Source organism: Nannospalax galili, unplaced genomic scaffold (assembly GCF_000622305.1).
Source record: "Nannospalax galili isolate Female #2095 unplaced genomic scaffold, S.galili_v1.0 scaffold207, whole genome shotgun sequence".
NCBI classification, from domain to species: domain Eukaryota; kingdom Metazoa; phylum Chordata; class Mammalia; order Rodentia; family Spalacidae; genus Nannospalax; species Nannospalax galili.
The window spans coordinates 7,569,522-7,590,163 of NW_008358517.1; the positions used below are offsets into that span (position 1 = coordinate 7,569,522).

Sequence of the window (20,642 nt, forward strand, 5' to 3'; positions counted from 1 at the left end):
TTGATACATGGTTTTAATTCAGATGTCTCTCTGTTAAGTCTCTGGCCTGTTGACCTATCTAATGGAGATAGTGGTTTATTGAACTCCCCTACTATTAATGAGTTGGGGTTAATTTGCGTCTTGAAGTCCTGTAGTATTGTTTTTATGAAGTTGGGTGTACCAGAGTTTGGTGAATATATGTTCATGATTGTAATATCTTCTTGATATTGATGTGTGTCTGTATGCAGTTTGAAAGTACCTTGAGAATTTTTGCATCTATGTTCATTACGGATATGGGTCTATAGCTTTCTTTTTTTGGTTTTATCTTTACTTGGCTTTGGTATTAGATTGATGCTGGCTTCATAGAAGGAATTTGTTCTCCCTCCATTTCTATCTTTTTGAATAATTTAAGTAGTATTGGATGTAGATCTTCTTTAAATGTCTGATAGAATTCTGCTGTAAATCCATCTGTTCCTGAGCTTTTTTTATTCGGGAGGTTTTGTATTGCTGTTTCAAGTTCTTTTTGTGATATGGGTCTGTTTAAGCTGTTAATCTCTTCTTGGTTTAGTTTTGGTGGTTCCCATGCCTTTAGATATGCATCCATTTCTTTTAGGTTTTCAAATTTAGTAGCATATAGGTTTTTAAAGTATTCCCTTATAATGTTCTGTATCTTTCTGGTGTCTGTTGAAATGTTTCCCCTTTCATCTCTGATTTTGTTAATTTGGAGGTGATGCTCTTTCTTTCTTTTCGTTAATTGGGCTAGCTTTCTGTCAATCTTGTTTATCTTTTCAAAAGAACCAGCCTTTGAATTCATTGATTCTTTGTATTGTTTTCTTTGTTTCAATGTCACTAATTTCTGCCCTGATTTTTGTTATTTCTTCTTGTCTGCTGGGTTTGGGTTTTGTTTTCTGTTGCTTTTCAAGTGTCTTGAGTGGCAAAGTTAAGTCATTTATTTGTGTTCTTTCTGATTTTTTAAGTTTATTTTGTTTTTAATTGTGTGTGTGTATGTGTGTGTGTGTGTGTGTGTGTGTGTGTGTGTGAGATGTTGTATTTGCACATGGGTATGCACACATAAGTATAATGCCTGTGGAGGCCAGAAGGGGGAACCTGATTCATTGGAGCTGGAGTTGTACATAACTCTGAGCTGCCTGAACTGCGTGCTGGGAACTGAACTTAGAGGTCCTCTGCAAGAGCAGCAACTATTCTTAATCACTGAGCCATCTCTCCAGCTGCTTTCTAGTTTTTATAACTGCGTTTTTTTTTTTTTTTTTAATCTTTCTGAGACAGGGTCTCCCTCTAGCCCCAGCTGGGCTGAAACTCGCTATGTAGACCAGACTGGTCTCGATCTCATAGACATCTGCCTGCTTCTGCCTCCTGAGTGCTGGGATTAAAGGCTTGTGTAACCATGGCTGGCTCCCTTTTTCGTTCTAGAAACTGTTCTTCTCCCTTCAAGTTAAGGATGGCAAAATGATACAGTTAGTAGGTTGCTATTCACACCATTGTGTATAGCCCATTTATATAGCATTTCCAACTCATTACAGATCATTAATCAACATATCAGTAATTGTGTTAGCCATCAGCCACAAGCCAATCTTCACTTGTGTCATGATGCCTTTTCAGATTCTGCCTTCCTAACACAAATCTGATATTTCTGTTCTAGGAAGTTTTTACAACCATGGATCACTTCAAATGCTACAACCACATTTGGCAAAAAGAGAAAGAAGAAACCATTATGACATTTATTGTGAAAAACCCTTTGCTTTCTGAATTTGAGTCCCAGATTCTTTATTTCCAAAGCCTGGAGCGAGAAATTAATGCTGAGCCTGAGTATATCTGTGTGGGTTCCATTGCTTTGTACACAGGTTGGTTCAGTGTTTTTCAGACAGTCATGTAAATTCAACAGCATTCCTCTGTCTCTTTGTCTAGATTAGTATTCTGGAGAGTTCTGGCTATCTTAAAGATTGATTTTCCTTTTATGGGCCTCAAGCCTTCAGACCAGTTTGTAGATTTGTTTTCTAATTCCCTTCTGCATAGTTATTTCTTCTGGCCTATCTTAAACATTCTGTCACTAAACTTTGAAAATAAAGGCTAATACAGAGAAAAAGGCTGAGTCTTTTATAGTTAGAAGTAGGATTTAGCCTTTCTTTAGTAAGTAACAATAGTAAACCCTAGGCTTATCTTAGGGGATATAAGGAATCCTGTTCTTACCCTGCTCTGTCCATAACCATCTTATACCCTTGAGGCATAATCTTTCACTGAACCTGGAGCTTGCTGTTTTTTGGCTAGGCGGATGGCCAACAAATACCAGTGATCTGTTCCTTTTCCCATGGCATTGGGGTTACAGGCATTCACAGCTACACATGGATTTCGCATGAGTGTTGGGGATCTGAATTCAGGTCCTCATACTTGTATAAAGGTGTTCTTACCCACTGAAGCATCTACAAAGAGGAGGGTCAACTACAAAGGAAGTTTTATTCTAATCTTAGATGGCTATAAGCTGAAATTATTTCCTATGTGTGTACAAAAGCTCTATGTCTTTTCATTGATTCAAGTTTCTCATACTGACCTGCGGGTATTTTGCTTTTCCAGCTGACTTGAAGTTTGCCCTGAATGCTGAGACAAAAGCCTGGATGGTTGTCATCGGCCGCCACTGTAACAAAAAATTCAGGAGTGAGATGGAAAACATTTTTGTACTTGTTGAAGAACTCCAGAAGAAACTGAACCGTCCAATTAAAGACCTAGATGATATTCGGATTGCGATGGTGGCCCTGAAAGAAATAAGGGAGCATCAGATCTTGACTGACTTCCAAGTGGGACCTATTGAGGTAGATGGGCAACTTGTCAGATACAGATATATTTTCACATGTTGGATGGCATAATTGAAGTATTGACTAGGTCTGTGCTTGAATGAGAAATGGGTGCTAAGCCTAATAGTGTGATTTCAGTAACGAGGATGCCTAAGCTTCATACATAGCCCTTCTGGGTCTAGTTGCCCTCCCTTATGTGCCATCCTTAAGAGCAAGGCTCATGATGAGGGTTTTTGGTCAAATTATTTACTATGAGTGTTCACGGGGAAAAAGGAGTGATGGAAACAGGAAAGGACAGTGGAGAAAAGCTAAGTGAGGCTGGGACTCAGCTGTGGACTCGTTTCAGCCTGATGCCATGGGGGACTCTACAGAACAAATTGTATCATATAGTTGATTCCACCTGGAGGCAAGAGAGATTACTCTTTGTGTCACCAAGGTAGTGGGTCATTAACTATAATTTCCCTGTGAAGGGGCTACCATCCAGTCAGAGGAAGTAGCAGTTGTTGCTAAAAATCAACACTCAGCAGGTGGGGGTGGTAATCACAGATGACCAGCAGAGTCTGGATATGTGCTAACAGCCTAACAGCGTCCACCCATGCACACACACTCATTCTATCTGTACTGTAGCCCCATGTTCCACACTAGGAAACAGGGCAAATAAGTCATATGGTTTAATTAGTATTGCATCACTTTGTGGTGTGTGTGTGTGTATAGTATGCTTGTGTGCAAGTGTGTGCTTGCTTGTGTGGGTACGTAGGGAGGCCAGAAGTTGATGGAGGTCCTCAATCACTTTATTTTTTAAGACGTGGTTTGTTATTGAACCTGATGCTCACCATTTCAGCTCTACTTTCTCACCAGTGTACCTGGGATTCGCCTGTCTTTCACTCCAGTACGGGGGTTATAGTTGGAGTACCACTGTGCTTGCCTTTTATGTGGATGCTTGGGATCCAAACCTGTGTCCTCATGCTTGCACAGCAAGCGTGTCTACTTTTGTTTTTATACCACATCATGCTGTCTTTTCCAGACGAAAAATTTTTATCAGGTCTTACTATTTTAAATGTATCAGTATAACTACAGCATTAAAAATGCAGAAACAGGGCTGGAGAGCTGCCTCAGCAGATAAGAGCACTAGCTGCTCTTGCAGAGGACTGGGTTTGGTTCACAGCACCCACATGATGCTAACAACCATTCATAACTCCAGTTCCAGGGGATTTGATGCCCTCTTCTGGCCTCTGCAGGCATTGTATGCATATGATGCACTTGCATACATGTAGGCAAAATAGTCGTACACATATAATAAAAATAAATAAAAAGTTAAACAATGCAGATGTAAGAAGTTACCTTTTAATCAAACTATAATTCAAACACCTGGACTGAGAATCCCATAGCCAGGAGCAGATTCCAGCCTCGAATTTCCTTCACCCCTCTTTGAATTTTGAAAAGTTTCATATTACCAGGAAAATGATACAGACCACTGTACATTCATATTTTGCCTTTGTTGGGGGGAATTTTGTGGCCTATCTTCTTTTCAGGACTGGAAGTATCCATGTGCAGGATCAAGAGAGTTCGCAGGGCTTGAAGAGGAGGTTCTGTAGCTCATAGTTCCCTTTCTTCCTAGCTGAGAGTTAAGAAAGAAGTAGCCAGGAAGCCATGAGAACAATATGACTTTTGTTTCTGCTGAGTCTTATTTTAAAGACATTATTTAGTGTATCATTCTTTTTATCACCCATCCCCACACATTGCATACACACATGCACATACACATGCACGCATATGTGCAGATACACCTAGTGGGCTTGTGGAATACTAATCATTGGAAGGCTTTAGGTGATTTTATTATTCTGGTCCTATTTGTGGTATTAAAGTAGAGACCACAGCCATATCTTCAGCAGGGAAGAGGGCCAAAGACACTTCCCTATGCTTCCTAAATCAGTGCTCTCCCCCCACTAAACCAACAATCAAATGTTACTGGTACCACTGGTGAAGAAGCCAGTGGCACTTAGGGGAAATAATTTCTTTCTTTTTCCTTTCTTTCTTTCTTTCTTTCTTTCTTTCTTTCTTTCTTTCTTTCTTTCTTTCTTTCTTTCTTTCTTTCTTTTTTGTACTACTGAGACATGGTCTTAAGATGTAGCTCTAGTTTCCCTGGAGCTCGCTATATAGACCAGGCTGATCTCAAACTCACAGCTCACAGGGATCTGCCTGCTTCTGCTTTGTGATTACTGGGATTAAGTGTATATACCACCACACCCAGCTGGGAAATCATTTTCTTTTTAGAAAATATTTTATTTATTATTTTTATTTATGTGTGTGAAGGTATTGCCTGCATGTGTGTAAGTGCACCCATGTCATGCAACACCCTCAGAGGTCAGAAGAGGGCGTTAGATCCCCTGAAACTGGAGTTGTGGATGGTTGCTAGTTACCGTCTGGATGCTGGAATTTGAACCGTTCTTTTGCAAGAGCAGCCAGAGGTCTGAACTACTGAGTCATCTCTCCAGCCCTGGGAAACCATTTCTTATGGGAACCAGACCTTGAGCACATTCTCCTCACCCATACCTTCCTATGCTCCCTTTTCTCCCCTGTCCCCTCGCTAGTCTCCTTTGTTGCCCTAGGCAGAATCACTTCTACTTCTGTGTCATAAAGAAACACATAACTCTGGATCTATATAAAAGCAGTAGCCACAAATGAGAGGAAGCATACAATTTTTGATATTTGTCTGAGACTTGCTTGAATATACTTGTATGAGAGTGTCATTAAGTGTGTAACACAGTACAATGTACAATGAGTGTGCATATTGGAAATCTATAACGAGAATGAAACAAAAAGAAAAAGCCCTAACTTTGCTTATTTTAATCGGTTAGTCCACAGATTTTACATCCTGAGGGCAACAACTTGGCTCAGGCTTGGGCTGAGGAGCACTTTCCCGTGTCTGTGTTCTTAGCAACAAAATGAACTGAGACCGAGTTAAAACTGTGACTTATTTTGTTATTCTCACTTTAAAAGTTCGGTATTGTATGTTTTTTGTTCACTTGCTGTAATTTTATAGTGTTCAGATATAGTTTAGGAGCCCGAGTAAAAATATCTTTTATTTGTGCCATGTTTTACAGTGTCGAAAATGCATTTAAAATGATGTCTTTAGATACTTCCAGACAGCCTGTGAAGTAGCCGGAGTCTATTCATTTCACAGATGAGGGAACTAGCACTCGGTGGCTCCTTTGCTCACTTAGGCTCTTGAAGTTTGCAAGGAGGATAACTAGAACCCCAGGGCGGCTTCTCCAAGGTGCTGTCCATCTATTCCGAGGCTTTAGGATGTGATTATATTGAGGATTCACATATCTGACTGGTAGAAATTAAATTTTCCTTCTTTTCTGTAGGAATCTTATGCCCTGCTTAACAAGTACGGACTTCTGGTAGCGAAGGAAGAGATGGACAAAGTTGACACTCTGCGGTATACTTGGGAAAAGCTGCTGGCCCGTGCTGGTGCAGTTCAGAACGAACTAGTCTCCCTGCAGCCCAGTTTCCGGAAAGAGCTGATTAGCACTGTGGAGGTCTTCCTCCAGGACTGTCACCAGTTTTGTCAGGATTATGATTTGGTACGACTCTGTCTTTCTCAGTTATGTTTTTAGTGAATGGGATACACCAAATGTACTTGTTTAAAGTTTATGTGCTAAATTCCATAACATTTCCCAGGAATAGGAATTTCATTAAGAGAGCAAACATATTTCTCTTTTACAATCCCTTTCCTTAAGAGTTAATCTAGCATATAATCTCAGTACGAAATGTTCTGAAGTTGTTTAATAGATAAATTCAAGGATAGCATGGGATACAGTGTGACCTTATCAGAAACAAAAACAGAAGCTCTACGTTTGTATAGAATGATGCTTTTCAAACCCAAATACTCTTCTGCCTTTCCATAGCCTTTCTTGATTCTTCAGCTGGTTTCAGGCCCTGTGCTTTGTACTGAAGGCACAGTGGTGGACAAGACAGATGGAGCTTTGCTCCCACGGTGTCCATATTTCAATCATGTATATGGGTTTAGTACAAAACCATGTGGTGGAAATGTGTTGTGTAATGAGCTCCATTGCTGACCAATTATAATGTGCCACAGAAAGGAAATATGTAAGTACAGGGTAAATTTTGAGCCTATTAGGTAGTGGTATCCCAGACTGCAAAACTAAGAGGCTGGGTCCATGTACCCACTTCATGGACCTCCATGGATGAAGAAATATCCAAACCAACTTATTTGAAAGTTCCATGATATAGGAAAACCCAGCTGGAATGCAGAAATTATGCTTTGTTTTCCAAATAGATGTAAGAGTCGTAAAATCAGTGAGTCAATGATACTGGTGGTTTTGTTCAAAACCAGAAGTAAATATTCTTGCAGTAAAACGATTGGTCCTTTTTTTGCTGGTATCACCTAAGAAGTGAGAATATAAAGATATAAGAAGTCCAAGGCTTCTTGAACTGTATAAATTGTGCCTTACCTTGACTTTATTTGACTGGAAACATATTTCCAAGTGAATTTCACTTTGAGTTCCTTTTGCAAATAATAATAATAATAATAAAGCTTCCCATCATGTATATGAGATGCATGGAGACTAAGTTTGATATCCCAATATGCTGAGCTCATGAAACTTGTAGGCCAACACTTCATTTTCTTTTATGTCTAACTCTTTCCTTCAGAATGGTCCAATGGCTAGTGGTTTGAAGCCCCAGGAAGCCAGTGATAGGCTTATCATGTTTCAGGTAATGTTTTAAATTTCTGTGAACTTCCTAAACAGTAAATACCTTATTGTATTTTAAACACACGTAAAGGATTTAAAAGGATATTCTAATTATGTACTTCCATTTTTAAAAAGTATGATTTGCTGTGGCTATAATTAGAAATATATTCTGAGAATTAATTATATCTACTTAATAAATATTGTTATTTACATGTTCCCAGAGCTCATGAATTCTTGATTGTTTGCCAGTCTATTAGTTTATGTGTAAATCATTCTGATGAGCCTTCATTTATGTGTTTTATCAGAATCAATTTGATAATATTTATCGTAAATATATCACCTACACTGGAGGAGAGGAACTTTTTGGTTTGCCAGTTACACAGTACCCTCAGCTTCTAGAGATAAAGAAACAACTAAATCTTCTACAGAAAATATACAGCCTGTACAATAATGTCATAGAAAGTGTAAATAGTTATCAAGATATCCTTTGGTCAGAAGTGAATATTGAAAAAATCAACAGTGAACTCTTGGAATTCCAAAACAGGTGAGAAATCAAATGTTTAGTGTCCCCAGAGCCTTGGGCCTCACGCGGTTCATTTTCTCTTATTCACTTATTTACTTTAATTCTTTCTATTTAGTTTTAGTTCTTTATTTTCTGTATGTATGTGAGTGTGAGCTCCTGTGCACATGAGATGGCAGTCAGAGGTCAATGTTTGTGGCTTCCTCTATCTCCCTTTTTCGAGACAGGGCCTCTCACTGAACATGGGAACTTGGTGATTAGCTAGACTGACTAGCAAGTATATTTCTGGGATCCTCTGTCTCTGCCTCCACAGCCTTCAGATGACAGATGTGGGCTGTCATGCCTGGCTTTTTATGTTGGTTCTGGAGACCTGAACTCAGGTTTCATGTTTGCTATGTAAGCACTTTGTCCACTGAGTCTTCTCCCCACACAACATGACTTATTCATGAAAAGTATTTTTGAGAATTTCCTATATGAGTACTGTATTTACATCATTTCCCTCCCTCCTTTTCTCCCTCCAACACCTTTCATGTCTCCCCCACTCTCTGTCAAATTCATGACCTTTTTGTCTTGAATTATTTTTGTTATATACACATATACATATGTGTGTATAAATATATATAAACCTACTGAGTCTATTTGGTTTTGCTCATATGTACGTGTTGCCTCGGTCTGATCACTTGGGATTGGATAACCTGTCAGGGAGCTCCTCTCTGGGGAAACACATTCTCTCTCTCTCAGTAGCCATTGATCATCCATAGCTGGGGTGAGGCTTTGAGAAATTTCCTCCATCAGTTGGCATGTCAACTGATGTTGTCACTATGCAAGTCTTGTTTAGGCAACATATTGTTGAGATTTCAGGGGTGTAGTAGCTCTGTCATGTTTAGAAGCTACTATCTAGCACCAGACATCCTGGTCCTCTGACTGTTACAATCTTCCTGCCCCTTCTGTGTTCCCTGAGCTTAGGTGTAGGGGTCACATTGTAGATGTATCACTCGAGGGTGGACACAGCACAGTCAATGATTCTTTGCATTTTCACCAGTTATAGAACTTTGTAATAGTCTTTATCTGCTGCAAAAGAAACTTCTTTGATAAGTGATGAGAGCTACATTTATCTGTGGATACGAGAACATGTGTTTAGAATATAGTAAGAAATTATTTTGGTTTAGGAAAGTTATGGTAGTAGGTTTTCCTTTACAGTATGATTTTCTAGCCATGGGTGGTTGTCTAGGTTTATAGTATCAGGCATGAATTTCCTCCTACTGAGTGGGCTTTAAATCCAATTAGACAGCTATTGGTTATGCCCAAGATAATAGTACTATTGTTGCATCACTGGGGACATCTTGCCATGTTGGTCACGATTGTGGTCCATAGGTTCTACAGCTTGGCAGGACTATCTATTGCTTTTCTCTCTTGGCAGCTTGTTTAACACCTTAAGATACTATTAGAGTTAGTCCTCAGAGAGGAGACTTCTAGGTCGGTTCCAGTTTGGTTCCTCTAAGTCCCGTGTTCAAAGTGTGTGTTGTCCTCATCTGCAGGGTCTTACCTTCATGAGAGGCAACCAAGGGCAATACCAATAGCTTACATTGTTTTGGGAGTCCCTTGGATTACACTTACCAAAAACTCTTAAGGGAAGTTTCCCCTGTCTGGCATTGGAGTTTTTGTTAAGTAGTCTAGGGTTCTTGGGAGGCATGTTATCACCATGTGTGGCACAACTCCTTTTAAATTACACACACACACACACACACACACACACACACACACATACAGACACACACACCCTTCCTTCCTCTCTCTCACTGTATTACCCTCTATATCCCTTCCGCTGTTAAGGTCTGTTCTGTTTTTCCCATTTCCCCCTTCATAGAATCTGTGCCCTACTGTTTCCCTCTCTGGAGCTCCTTCTCCCCCATACCCCCATGGTCTTGTTCTACTTTCTGGCTTCTGCAATTCCTCAGGTTATATACTTAGATCTAAAGATTTGGAGCTAGGATCCACAAATAAGAGAGAACATGCAGTGTTTGTCTTTCTGGGTTTGGGTTACCATACTCTATAATACTTTCCAGTTCTATCCATTTACCTGCAAATTGCATGATTTCATCTTTCTTTACAGCTGACTAGAACTCTGTTCTGTAAATGTACCACATTTTCATTATCCAGTCATCAGTTGAAGAACTTTTAGATGGTTTCTATTTCCTATATATTGTGAGAGCAGCAACAAGCATGACACAACAAACATGGGTGAGACATGGAGTCCTTTGGGTGTATGCCAAGGAGTGGTGTATCTGAGTCATATGGAGATCTACTTTTAGCTTTCTGAGCATTCTGCATGCTGATTTCCTTAGTGGCTGCACCAGTTTGCAATCCTACTAGCAGAGAATGAGGGCTCCCCTGTCCTCACAGCCTCACCAGCATTTGTTGTCAGTTGTTGTTGATCCTGGTCATTTTGAGTGGAGTAAGATAAAATATCCATGTAGTTTTAATTTGATTTCCCTAATTGTGCATAATTTTGAGTACCTTTAAACACAGTTCTTGGCCATTTTTATTTCTTCTTTTGAGAATCCTCTGTTCAGATTTGTAGCCCATAGTTTAGTAGGGTCACTTTCTGGATTCTTTGTTTTTTTTGAGCTCTTTGTATATTATGGAAATTAATCTGCTATGGAATGTAGAGCTGGCAAAGATTCTCTCCCACTCTGTGGACTTCCTCTTCACTGGAGGATTGTTTCCTTTACTGTTAAGGAGCCTTTTAGTTTAATGAGGTCTCATTTTTTCAACTGCTAACCAGAATTCCTAGGTGAATGGAGTCTGATTTAGAAAGTTCTTTTCTACACCTATGTCTCCTGGGGTACCCATGTTTTCTTCTAACAGTTTCAGTATTTCAAGTCTCACATTTAGGTCTTTGATCCATTTGGAGTTGATTTCTGTTCAGGGTGATGCTGGTCTAATGTCATCCTTCTGCACATGGACACTCAGTTTCCTCAGCATCATTTGTTGAAGATGCTGACTTTTCTTCAGCATTTATTTTTGGTGTCTTTGTCAAATATGAGATAGTTGCAATTATGAGCACTCATACTTGGTTCTATTTTGTTCCGTTGATTTACATATCAGTTTTTGTGCCAGTACCATGCTGTTTTTATTACTTTAGCTCTGTAATGTAGCTTGAAATATGGTCTGTTAATCCATCCAGCATTGTTCTTTGTGCTAGGATTGTTTGGCTGTCTGGAGTCCTTTGTGTTTCCATATGAGTTTCATTGTTTTTTTTTCTTTTTTAAATTTCAGTGAATAATGTCATGTGGATCTTGATTGGGATTGCATTAATCTGTAATTGCTTTGATAGGATGGCCATTTTTACAGTATTAGTTCTATTAATCCATGAGCATGGAGGTCTTCCCATCTTCTAGTATCTTCTTCATTTTCTTTCTTCAAGACTTAAAGTTTTCTTTGGATAGGACTTTCATCTCCATGGTAATGTTTATTTCTAGATATTTTATTTTTGAGACTGCTGTCAATGGGAGTGTTCCCATGCTCTCTTTGTCTGCTTGTTACTGATATATAAAAAGGCTACTGATTTTCATAAGTTGATTTTATGGCTTGTCACCTTCCAAGTGACTTATTTTGATAGGCTTCCAAATTCTCTTTTCACTTGAGTTGTTTCCAAAGCATCTCTTGCACATTTTGCCACCTTGCTTTTGTCCAGTGATGTCACCTTGTGAAATGTCCTTTTACTATTTCCTCTGTGTATGAGGTGAAAGAATCACTTCCTATAAAGCTGGATGAGTTACAAGGGCCTTTCCCAAGGTTTGAAAAAACCTGATTTTGTTTGTATCATATTAAAAAAAAAATTGAACTGTAGTTAGGTAGTTTCCCAAAATAAAAACAAGACCTCATCAGTTTTCAACATAGTTTTAAGAGCTGAGCTGAAGGAAAAGTAGAAGGACATTTGCTGTGCACAAGCAGACAGCTCGATGTGTTATGCTGTGCTGTGTACCTGGTAAGGTTCAATCTATGTTCATAGAGTTGAAATGAATTGAAAGGTACCTCTCATTCTTTAAAATAATTCTTCCCCTTAGGGAATTGTCATGGAAGATTAAAAAAAAACTTCCCTGATTTAGAGAAAGATTTTTCTGTGGTATGTGCCAATATATTATTTTAATATATAGTTTCTGAGTCCTGAGATTTCAAAATGAGATACCATTTGAGTTTATTTTTGCTGGTGTTGTTAGCAGACCATTTTGCACTAGCAGTGTCTGGGCTCATATCGGAAGTTCTTTCCTGTTGTCTGCCTTCCACAGGTGTCGGAAGCTGCCCCGGGCACTGAAGGACTGGCAGGCCTTTCTGGACTTGAAGAAGACCATTGATGATTTCAGCGAGTGCTGTCCACTGCTGGAGTACATGACCAGTAAAGCCATGATGGAGAGGCACTGGCAGAGGATAGCGGTTGTCACTGGGCACAGTCTGGATGTGGGCAATGAAACCTTTAAGTTAAGAAATGTCATGGAGGCCCCTCTTCTGAAATACAAAGAGGAAATAGAGGTACAGACCATAGACAGTATGATGCGGTACAATCCGTGCCTGGCATTCATCCACTAATTCCTCATTTAATGAGTGCCTTTTGCAGAATGGTTCTATGCTAGCATTCATAGATGGTTAAATAATGAGTATAATTAGTCATGCAAATGAAGGCATAGTTATAAAGCTGTAGCAAATAGCACTGAAGGAAAAGGATGTTGCTGTAGGAGAGCCTGTGACAAAGGGTGTGTTTATATGGTGTGCGTGTGTGGTAAAGCTATCTGGATGAAGGGGGTGTGGTTGTGTGATAGAGATGAGGTGCTTTGAACTTGCAAAGGAGACTGTTCCAGGCAGGGAGCACATCATGTGTAAACTGTATTGAAGGAATCACTTGATGGCTATGTGGCCCGTTGCATGTATGTGGAGACAGAGGAGATGGTCAAGTCCAGGGAAGTAGAGTGTGTAGACAATGTCATTGATTTTTATCTTCAGAGCAACGCAGAGCACCTGAGAGATGTATTTTCATCAGGGTAGCATAGTTAGGTTTGCATTTTTTGGAAGATGAGCCTGATAGTCATATGCAGAAAGATCTGGATGAGGTGTAGATGTGAAAACCAACCAAGAGACTAGCTCTAAGAATAGTGCAGGGACGAGGGAACGGTTTGACAGAGAGGGGAGTCATGAAGCCAAAGAGGAAAGAAAAGACCCAAGGAATTTTTAGGGAGTAAATCTGGACAGAATTTGTTGATGGGGAGGCAGGGAGTATGCTGGGAAAAAGATGTGGGAGGGGCCAAGGATGAGCTGTGGATTTCTTGCTGAGAGGAATGTATGGTTGTTTAACTTATCACAGAGACAGGCAATGTTGAAAGGGGTCAGATTGGGTGGCCAGCTATGATCATGAGCTTGACTGTGCACAGGAGTTTGATTCTCCACAGGCTGGGCTTGTGGTTCCCTTGAAATGTCCAAACAGGAAGCTCCAGAGGCAAACTGACATGGGTCTTGCCTAAAGATACAACAGGTTACTGAATGCGTGGCCTCGCCCAGAAAAGGAACGCAGGGAGAAGGGATGAAGGTGAAGACTGGGAAGACTGGGAAAGTGGCTGGAGAGTAGGGAAGACATCTAGTTTCTGCTAATTCCCCCTCACACTGCATCCATTGACCTGACAGGAAAATCAGACGCAGTGAATCCTCAGCTTGTATTACATTTCAAAAATTAAAAGATTGTTAATTCTTCTCTGTCATTTTTTGACATGGGTGGAAAAGTTTTATAAATTAAGATTCTATTTAGATACGCTTTTATGTTCCTCTTCTTACATTTATATCTACATATTCACACCATTTGTTGTATTGCATTTGCCATCTGGAAACACATGCTTTAGATTCACATGCAGTGAATGATGGAGATAGGAGCTCTTCTGAACCTAGACTATTAATAAGATGTGTGACTTTGGTGGGATAAAATGAGAGTTTACTGTGTTGATAGGACATCTGTATCAGTGCAGTGAAAGAGAGAGACATTGAACAGAAGCTGAAGCAAGTGATCAATGAATGGGACACAAAAATGTTCGCATTCGGCAGCTTTAAGACCCGCGGAGAACTGCTCCTGCGAGGAGACAGTACCTCGGAAATCATCACCAGCATGGAGGACAGCTTGATGCTGCTGGGCTCTCTCCTGAGCAGCAGGTGAGAGAACCGTTGTCATTTCCCTTATCCTTGAGGTCTATAACAATGAACATTCCAAGGGAGATTCATAAAACATTCTGGGCTGGAGAGGTGGCTCAGTGTGGTGGTGTGATGTTACAGTATGGTGATGTCTGAACAAAGATAGCTTGACTTTTTGCATTCATTAATACCAAGAGTGGGACCTGATCTGTTCTGAGAACCTGTTCCTTCAGATTTCTCTCTGAACTGTGTTCTCAAGTGAAGGCCTTCATCTCACTTTATTAAAACAGCACATTCAGCACGATATGGAGAAGGACAAAGAACCTTATCTTCTCAGAAGGATTTGAGATAATGTTAAATGATCTCAAAACATAGGATTAACTCTGGTTGCAAGGTCATGTAAGATTCCAGAAAAGCCATTCCTACAGTTCCCCCTTCTTTGTTTTATAATAGAAGAAGGATGTTCTTATTTAACAGAAGGCATTTCCCAGAAAAATCATTCTTATAGTTCAGTGGTTAAGAGTACTTGTTGTTTTTACAGAGGACCCAAGTTCAGGTCCCAACATTCACATGGCAGCTCACAACTGCCTGTAACTCCATTTCCAGGGGATCCGGCACCTTCTTATGGCACCGGGCATGCATGTGATAAACATACAGCCATTTGGGCAACATACACATAAAACTGAAAAAAAAAACCTTTAACATTTGTTGTATCAGCACACTTCCTGTAAGCATTCAGTGTAAAAAAAATACTTATTTTACTTTAGCCTTTGGCAAAATATGCATAACAGTCATTTTATTCCATTGTTCTCTGTCTGTGGGATGTGGCTGAGGCCTTCAATTGGACAGAATGCCACATGTAATTGGCCCTGTGGATCTTGCTGAACATTTTATCTTTGCTGCTGCCAAGCCTCACTACACAGCTGGCAGTGTGGTGGGCTCCAGACTACAGTGGGAGTGCTACTCTGAATTCGAGAATAATCATTTTATTTGGAAAACATTTTTTTTTTTTTTGCCAAATGTATGATCTAGAAACACTTAGCTCTGTGCATGCTTTAATAATAAAAGATCAAGACCAAGAATGAACTTAGCTCCTACACAGGAATAATTTGGCACAGACAGACACCAGGCTGATACTTCTGTCTGGCCATTTGATATGAACAGTAAAGCAATCACCTTTTGGACATGGAAACCATAGACTCATGTTTTCCAGTGAACTTCTCCTTGTTGTATGGCTACCATTGGGACAAGAATTTATTGTGTTTTTCCAGCTTTAATATATCACCCCATTCAGTATGAATATATCAGGATCTTGTTGTTTGTTTGTTTTTGAGACAGGATCTTGCTATGTACCTCAGGATGGCCTTGAACTCATGATCCTCCTGTCAGTGCTCCTGAATGTTGGAATTGCAGGCATTTAGTACCTGTATATAAATAATTTAAATATAGGAATTACTACCTATTTAATATTTTATTGATTAAAATTATTTTTTTATTTACTTAGTACATCTAATTGGATGATATGGGATCTAAAATTTAGTGTTAGAGATTAGACCCTAATAATACTGAGTTTGGACTGCTCAGGATTTGGCAAATATTTAATTAACTTGGTCATTATTCATACCTAACTAGAATGAAGATTATTTGAATGCTCACATACCTAGAGAGATAGAAAGGACACATAAAGATCAAGTAAAGATTATCTGTGTTAGAAATGGAGAAGTTTTTTTTTTTTTTTAGCCAGTAACAGCTACCCCACAGAGTTGTTTGAGAAACATTTATTCAACATATATTTGTTGATCACTCATTTTCAGCCATGTGCTTAACGATGTACTATGAGTTCACTAATGAATAAAATAAAGACTTTTGTTTCTGTGAAACTATATTCTAATGAAGAACATAAAATCTGAGAAAAAATTGGAATAGTAACATGATTTGACCAGTATGAATATGGAATCTATAGTATTTATCCACCAATATAACTAATAAATGATTTAATCAACCTTCATATTATATAGGTCTAGAGATCAGAAAGGAACATGAATGCTTATCTTCATGTAACGAAAGTATCACATATACAATTTCTCATACAAGACTGAAGGTTGTATCTCTCATGTAAACATCCCAAGGTAGATGATTCCATTTTGAAGGGGCCTAATCTTTGGCCCACTCTTCTGTCTCTTGCAGCGTGCCTTCATTCTCCTCAGTGCTTCTCACATCCAACATAGAAGAGTGCTTTTCAATCTAGATACACACCGCATAAACCCAGGGAAATGAAAAATCCCAGTACTTGGGTCACTTCCCAGACCCATGAGATCCAGGCAGACATCAGTAATTTTTAATTTTTCTACTATTCCAGTGGACAGCCAAGATCAAGAAGTAATGATGTGGCGCAATTACCCAGGAGCCCGCATTGCTGAAAAGGAGGCTGGAGAACAGTTAGGAGCCCATGTAGAACTAGGGCTCTATATAAAGAGGGATAATGAAGTCTCTGACTCAGGAGGAAAGAGAGGAGACAGTTTAAGTTTGGGGAAGGAAGTTTTAACGTATTTAAAATTTTAATTTTACATTTTAAATATTTACATAAAGTTTTGCACGCACATATATCCAAGCATGAATGGTGGTAGGTAACAAACTTGAAAGAGACACAGCAGAAAAAGGCTAAGGAAAGAAAGCCCAGGTGTTAATGTAGGGACCATGCACTGGTCATCTGGTCTCCACTGATGGTTCTGGGATTGCTATGAGTGAATGAAAACCCAGAATCCTGTGGACAGGCACAGAACCTCAGCAGAGGGAATGCTATTTTCTTGTTTCTAGTAACACTGACTTGAATTTTATTGCTCTGGAAGCTGGGTGACATCAAGTCTCAGGCCTGGCTTATTCCTTAGATTATGAGTCACTCATTGTTCCCCATACTCTAAATCAAAACAGAAATCTAGACTAAAAATGCCCAGTAACTGGCAACAAAATAATCATTTAGTGGCACCACTTTATTTTGTTTAAATTTTTTCATATTTTAGTTATTATTTTTATCTTATGTGTGTGTGTGTGTGTGTGTGTGTGTGTGTGTGTGTGTGTTGCCTGAGTGTAGGTAAGTGCACTGTGTTGTGCAATGTCCACCGAGAACATAAGAGGCTGTTGGATCTCGTGGGACTGGAGTTACGGACAGTTGTTAGCTGCCATGTGGGTGCTGGGATTCGAACCCAGGTCTTCTGCAAGAACAACCAGTGTTCTTAACCACTGAGCCATCTCTCCAGCCTCAGTAGCACCATTTTAAAGTGACAGCCATACAGTAAAAGCTTTTTTTTTTTTTAAATAGGCGAAAACCAACCAACCAACCAACAAACCAAAGATTTTTTTAAACAACAAAAGCAAAATAGCTGACTGTGTTTCTTATTTTAGGTACAATATGCCATTCAAAGCTCAGATTCAAAAATGGGTGCAGTGCCTTTCCAACTCAACAGACATCATTGAGAACTGGATGACAGTACAAAACTTGTGGATCTATCTAGAAGCTGTCTTTGTGGGAGGAGACATCGCCAAGCAGCTGCCCAAGGTTTGAGAAATTTCTTTGTAATTTCATGAGGTTTTTCAATTAGAGAAATCCCCAAGGAGCAAATAACCCCTGAAAGAAAGCAATAATATGTAATCTCTGTTGACCTCCTCTCCCAGGACTTTTGTTTGCCTGACTGATGCAGTTGTTTTTTCAAAGGCAGTGAAGCATTGTGGAAAGGAAAAAGGTGATTATTAGAGTGTAAAAATGCTGTGAAACTGTAGTGTCTGATAGAAACAGAGGTTAAAGGAAACAAAGAATAAATTTCTGCATAACTGATAAGTTTCTTCAGATAATTTGAAAGTAGAGGTTGGAACAGTGTAGATTTATGGCATAGTTATCCTGACAACGGTAGGATAATTTGTTCTTTTACTAGTGACATTTTAAAATGATGCACAGTATATACAATATACCCAATTATATCTGTACTATAAAATTGAGGGTTGGAAACCTTCAGGAAAAGAGCTCCAAACAAAAAGGCCTTCTCCTTAAACTCAAGTGTATTATTCTCATTAAACTGCATTTATCTTGCTATGCATACATGTTTTGAGATTTTAAAAGATATTTTTTTCCTAAACCTCAAAAACTCTTCTTGAATTAGCTTAAGTTTCCTGTTAGGTTAGAACATTTAACAATATATTTGAGTTGTAGAAAAATGATTGTGTTGACTGTTCTTTTCACTTAGGTCTCATAACTTTCTTCTAGGTTAGTTTTAGTTAGATTGAAGAAGACAGATCTGTTAGCCAGTTGTAAGGCAGACCATTTATCTTTCAGTCAACAGGAAATGTATATCACACATTAAAGTTTTAAGTATTCATTTACACATTTTTGGTTTTATCTTTGTGCGTGTTTTTCTTTTTGATGGGTTGAAAAGAACCCAAGACTGACTTAAAATGGAAATATTCACAGACAATATTTAAGGATAAACTGAAAGTTTTTGCTGTCGTGTTGCAGTATGTAATCATTAGTACATAGAAACTTTTTTTTGAACAATTTTAAACTTTATTAAATAAAAACTACATAAACACAACTGTAAGATAAGAAAATAAGAAAATAAAGAAAAAGTTAAATACAAACTATCATATGTAGATTATTGTATAATTGGCAATATCAACACTAAATACTAAACCCCCACTTCCACAATGGGAATGAGGTATAGGAATATTATTGAAGTATAAAATGCAAAATTTCAATTTAATATATACCAAAAAATTTATGAAAAAAAAATAGTATTTCTTTGAATAAACAGTTCAGTACAGCTGTTACAAGGCTGAAGTTTAGAGTCAAATGGACATTTAGCATTACAATTACTTCAAATCAAATTCCAAGAATAAGACACCAAAAATAATGTCTGTAGATGGCTGTGACACCTAACACTCCCGGACAGCCAGTCTCTTGGCCACAGTTTCACAATATGTGGTTGTCTTGTACTGTGTGATGCTTCTGAAAAGTATCAGCCTGTAACAGTCATTTTAATTTCTTTTACTATTTTTAAGCTTTAAAAAAAAGCTCCCCGAACACTTCAATTTGGCAGGTACAGCTTCAGCACTGGGCTAATGAACACTTCTTCCCTCCTCCCACTGATGTCCATCCTGGTCCTCAGCAGAGACTGACACTTTGATGGGCACTCCTTTCAGGAATAAAAAGTTCAAACAACTAAGAGTTGATAGTTGAACATTGAAAAATGGTGACTGCCAAGGTTTGCAAAAGAGTTAGTGAAATCATATAAACAATCACAGTGGAGGAGGGTGACAAAAACAATTCATAGAATAAATCTAGCATTTTCCAGATCCATGCAGAAATAACTGCTTAAAGCAACATATTTGTGAGCATGCATTCTGGTGCGGATTGAACAGCTTCTAAGCTCAAAGTAGTTACATGCATCTTAACAGACAGCATTAGGAGTAACTTTCTCATGCCCCAAGATAGGATTATATTGAGGAGACAGGGGGCTTCATCCTGGTTCAAATGCCTTCAATCCATCCTGCCTGAGCTAGGTAGGAACATTGACAGAAAGGCAGAGTTGCCAATCAGGTGGATGTTGTTACAGCAAGAGCCTATGCAACACCTCCCATACCATCCTCTTCCTGAAGACAGGCATGTGTTGCTGAGAAAAGGTTAGAGGTTGATCCCGAGAGATATAATCTGCATATTTACAAGTGAACATTCCACAGTCACTCCCGTTCATCTGTTGAGGGATTTCCTCTGCTGTCATGCTAAATTGCTTCCACTCCAAAGGGTTCAGATCAATATTCCTCCGAGTTTTGCTCTCATTTTGCAAATATTGGAAAATTATTTTGCAGATACTCTCTCCTTTCTGTCCCATTGAATCCAAGTATACAATGCTCTTTTTTCTGAGGTCTATGACCACCAGGCTCCAATGCACCTTCCGATGAATAGGTACCAGAATCAGTTCTTTTGCAAAGAGATTTACTCCCCGAGTCCATCTTTTGACAGAACTATAACCCCCATACTTTAATTTGGGGTAAAAAAAAGTGTTAAACACATGAAGTTCTGGATAGCCTTGACTTTGACTTCTTTCCACTAGAAGATTCATGTAGAAGTTAATAACTTCATCGTTGAGCCATTGACCATCCTCCAGTGTCTGGATGTCTCTTCGAGTAATTTGCAATTTGAATGCACTACTTAGGATTTCGTCTTGTGGCCCTGGGCCTAGTGCATCACTGATTTCCTTCTCCATGTCCTCTGTAACATCAAGGACATCATCATTCACTGCTCTGCCCTTTTCCTGGTCTGCAAGGGGCTCTTCCTCTGTTTCAGGTATTGACATTTTGTTGGTAAGTAGGCCATTGCTATCTCCAGCCAGAAAGATTTGGGCTGGAGCTCCCCACAGTAAGTCAGGAGCCAAGTGCTGTCTACTCTTTTCTTCA

General features: G+C 39.1%; 2 protein-coding genes across 2 annotated transcripts in view; one reads left to right on the plus strand and one right to left on the minus strand.

The window, feature by feature from the left end:
• The window catches only part of Dnah5 (dynein axonemal heavy chain 5), a 410,943-nt gene that overhangs the window by 162,705 nt on the left and 227,596 nt on the right, over positions 1-20,642 (plus strand). Inside the window, exons 23-30 of the mRNA XM_029557990.1 lie at positions 1,640-1,841; positions 2,569-2,804; positions 6,158-6,376; positions 7,467-7,529; positions 7,813-8,051; positions 12,320-12,560; positions 14,020-14,219; positions 17,601-17,754. Coding sequence (XP_029413850.1) covers positions 1,640-1,841; positions 2,569-2,804; positions 6,158-6,376; positions 7,467-7,529; positions 7,813-8,051; positions 12,320-12,560; positions 14,020-14,219; positions 17,601-17,754 — 1,554 coding nt within the window. The remainder of the gene's footprint in view (positions 1-1,639; positions 1,842-2,568; positions 2,805-6,157; positions 6,377-7,466; positions 7,530-7,812; positions 8,052-12,319; positions 12,561-14,019; positions 14,220-17,600; positions 17,755-20,642) is intronic.
• LOC103724651 (sentrin-specific protease 2-like) overlaps positions 19,796-20,642 on the minus strand; it is an 8,869-nt gene continuing 8,022 nt past the window's right edge. Inside the window, exon 2 of the mRNA XM_008821778.1 lies at positions 19,796-20,627. Within this exon, the coding sequence (XP_008820000.1) occupies positions 19,796-20,627 (832 nt within the window). The remainder of the gene's footprint in view (positions 20,628-20,642) is intronic.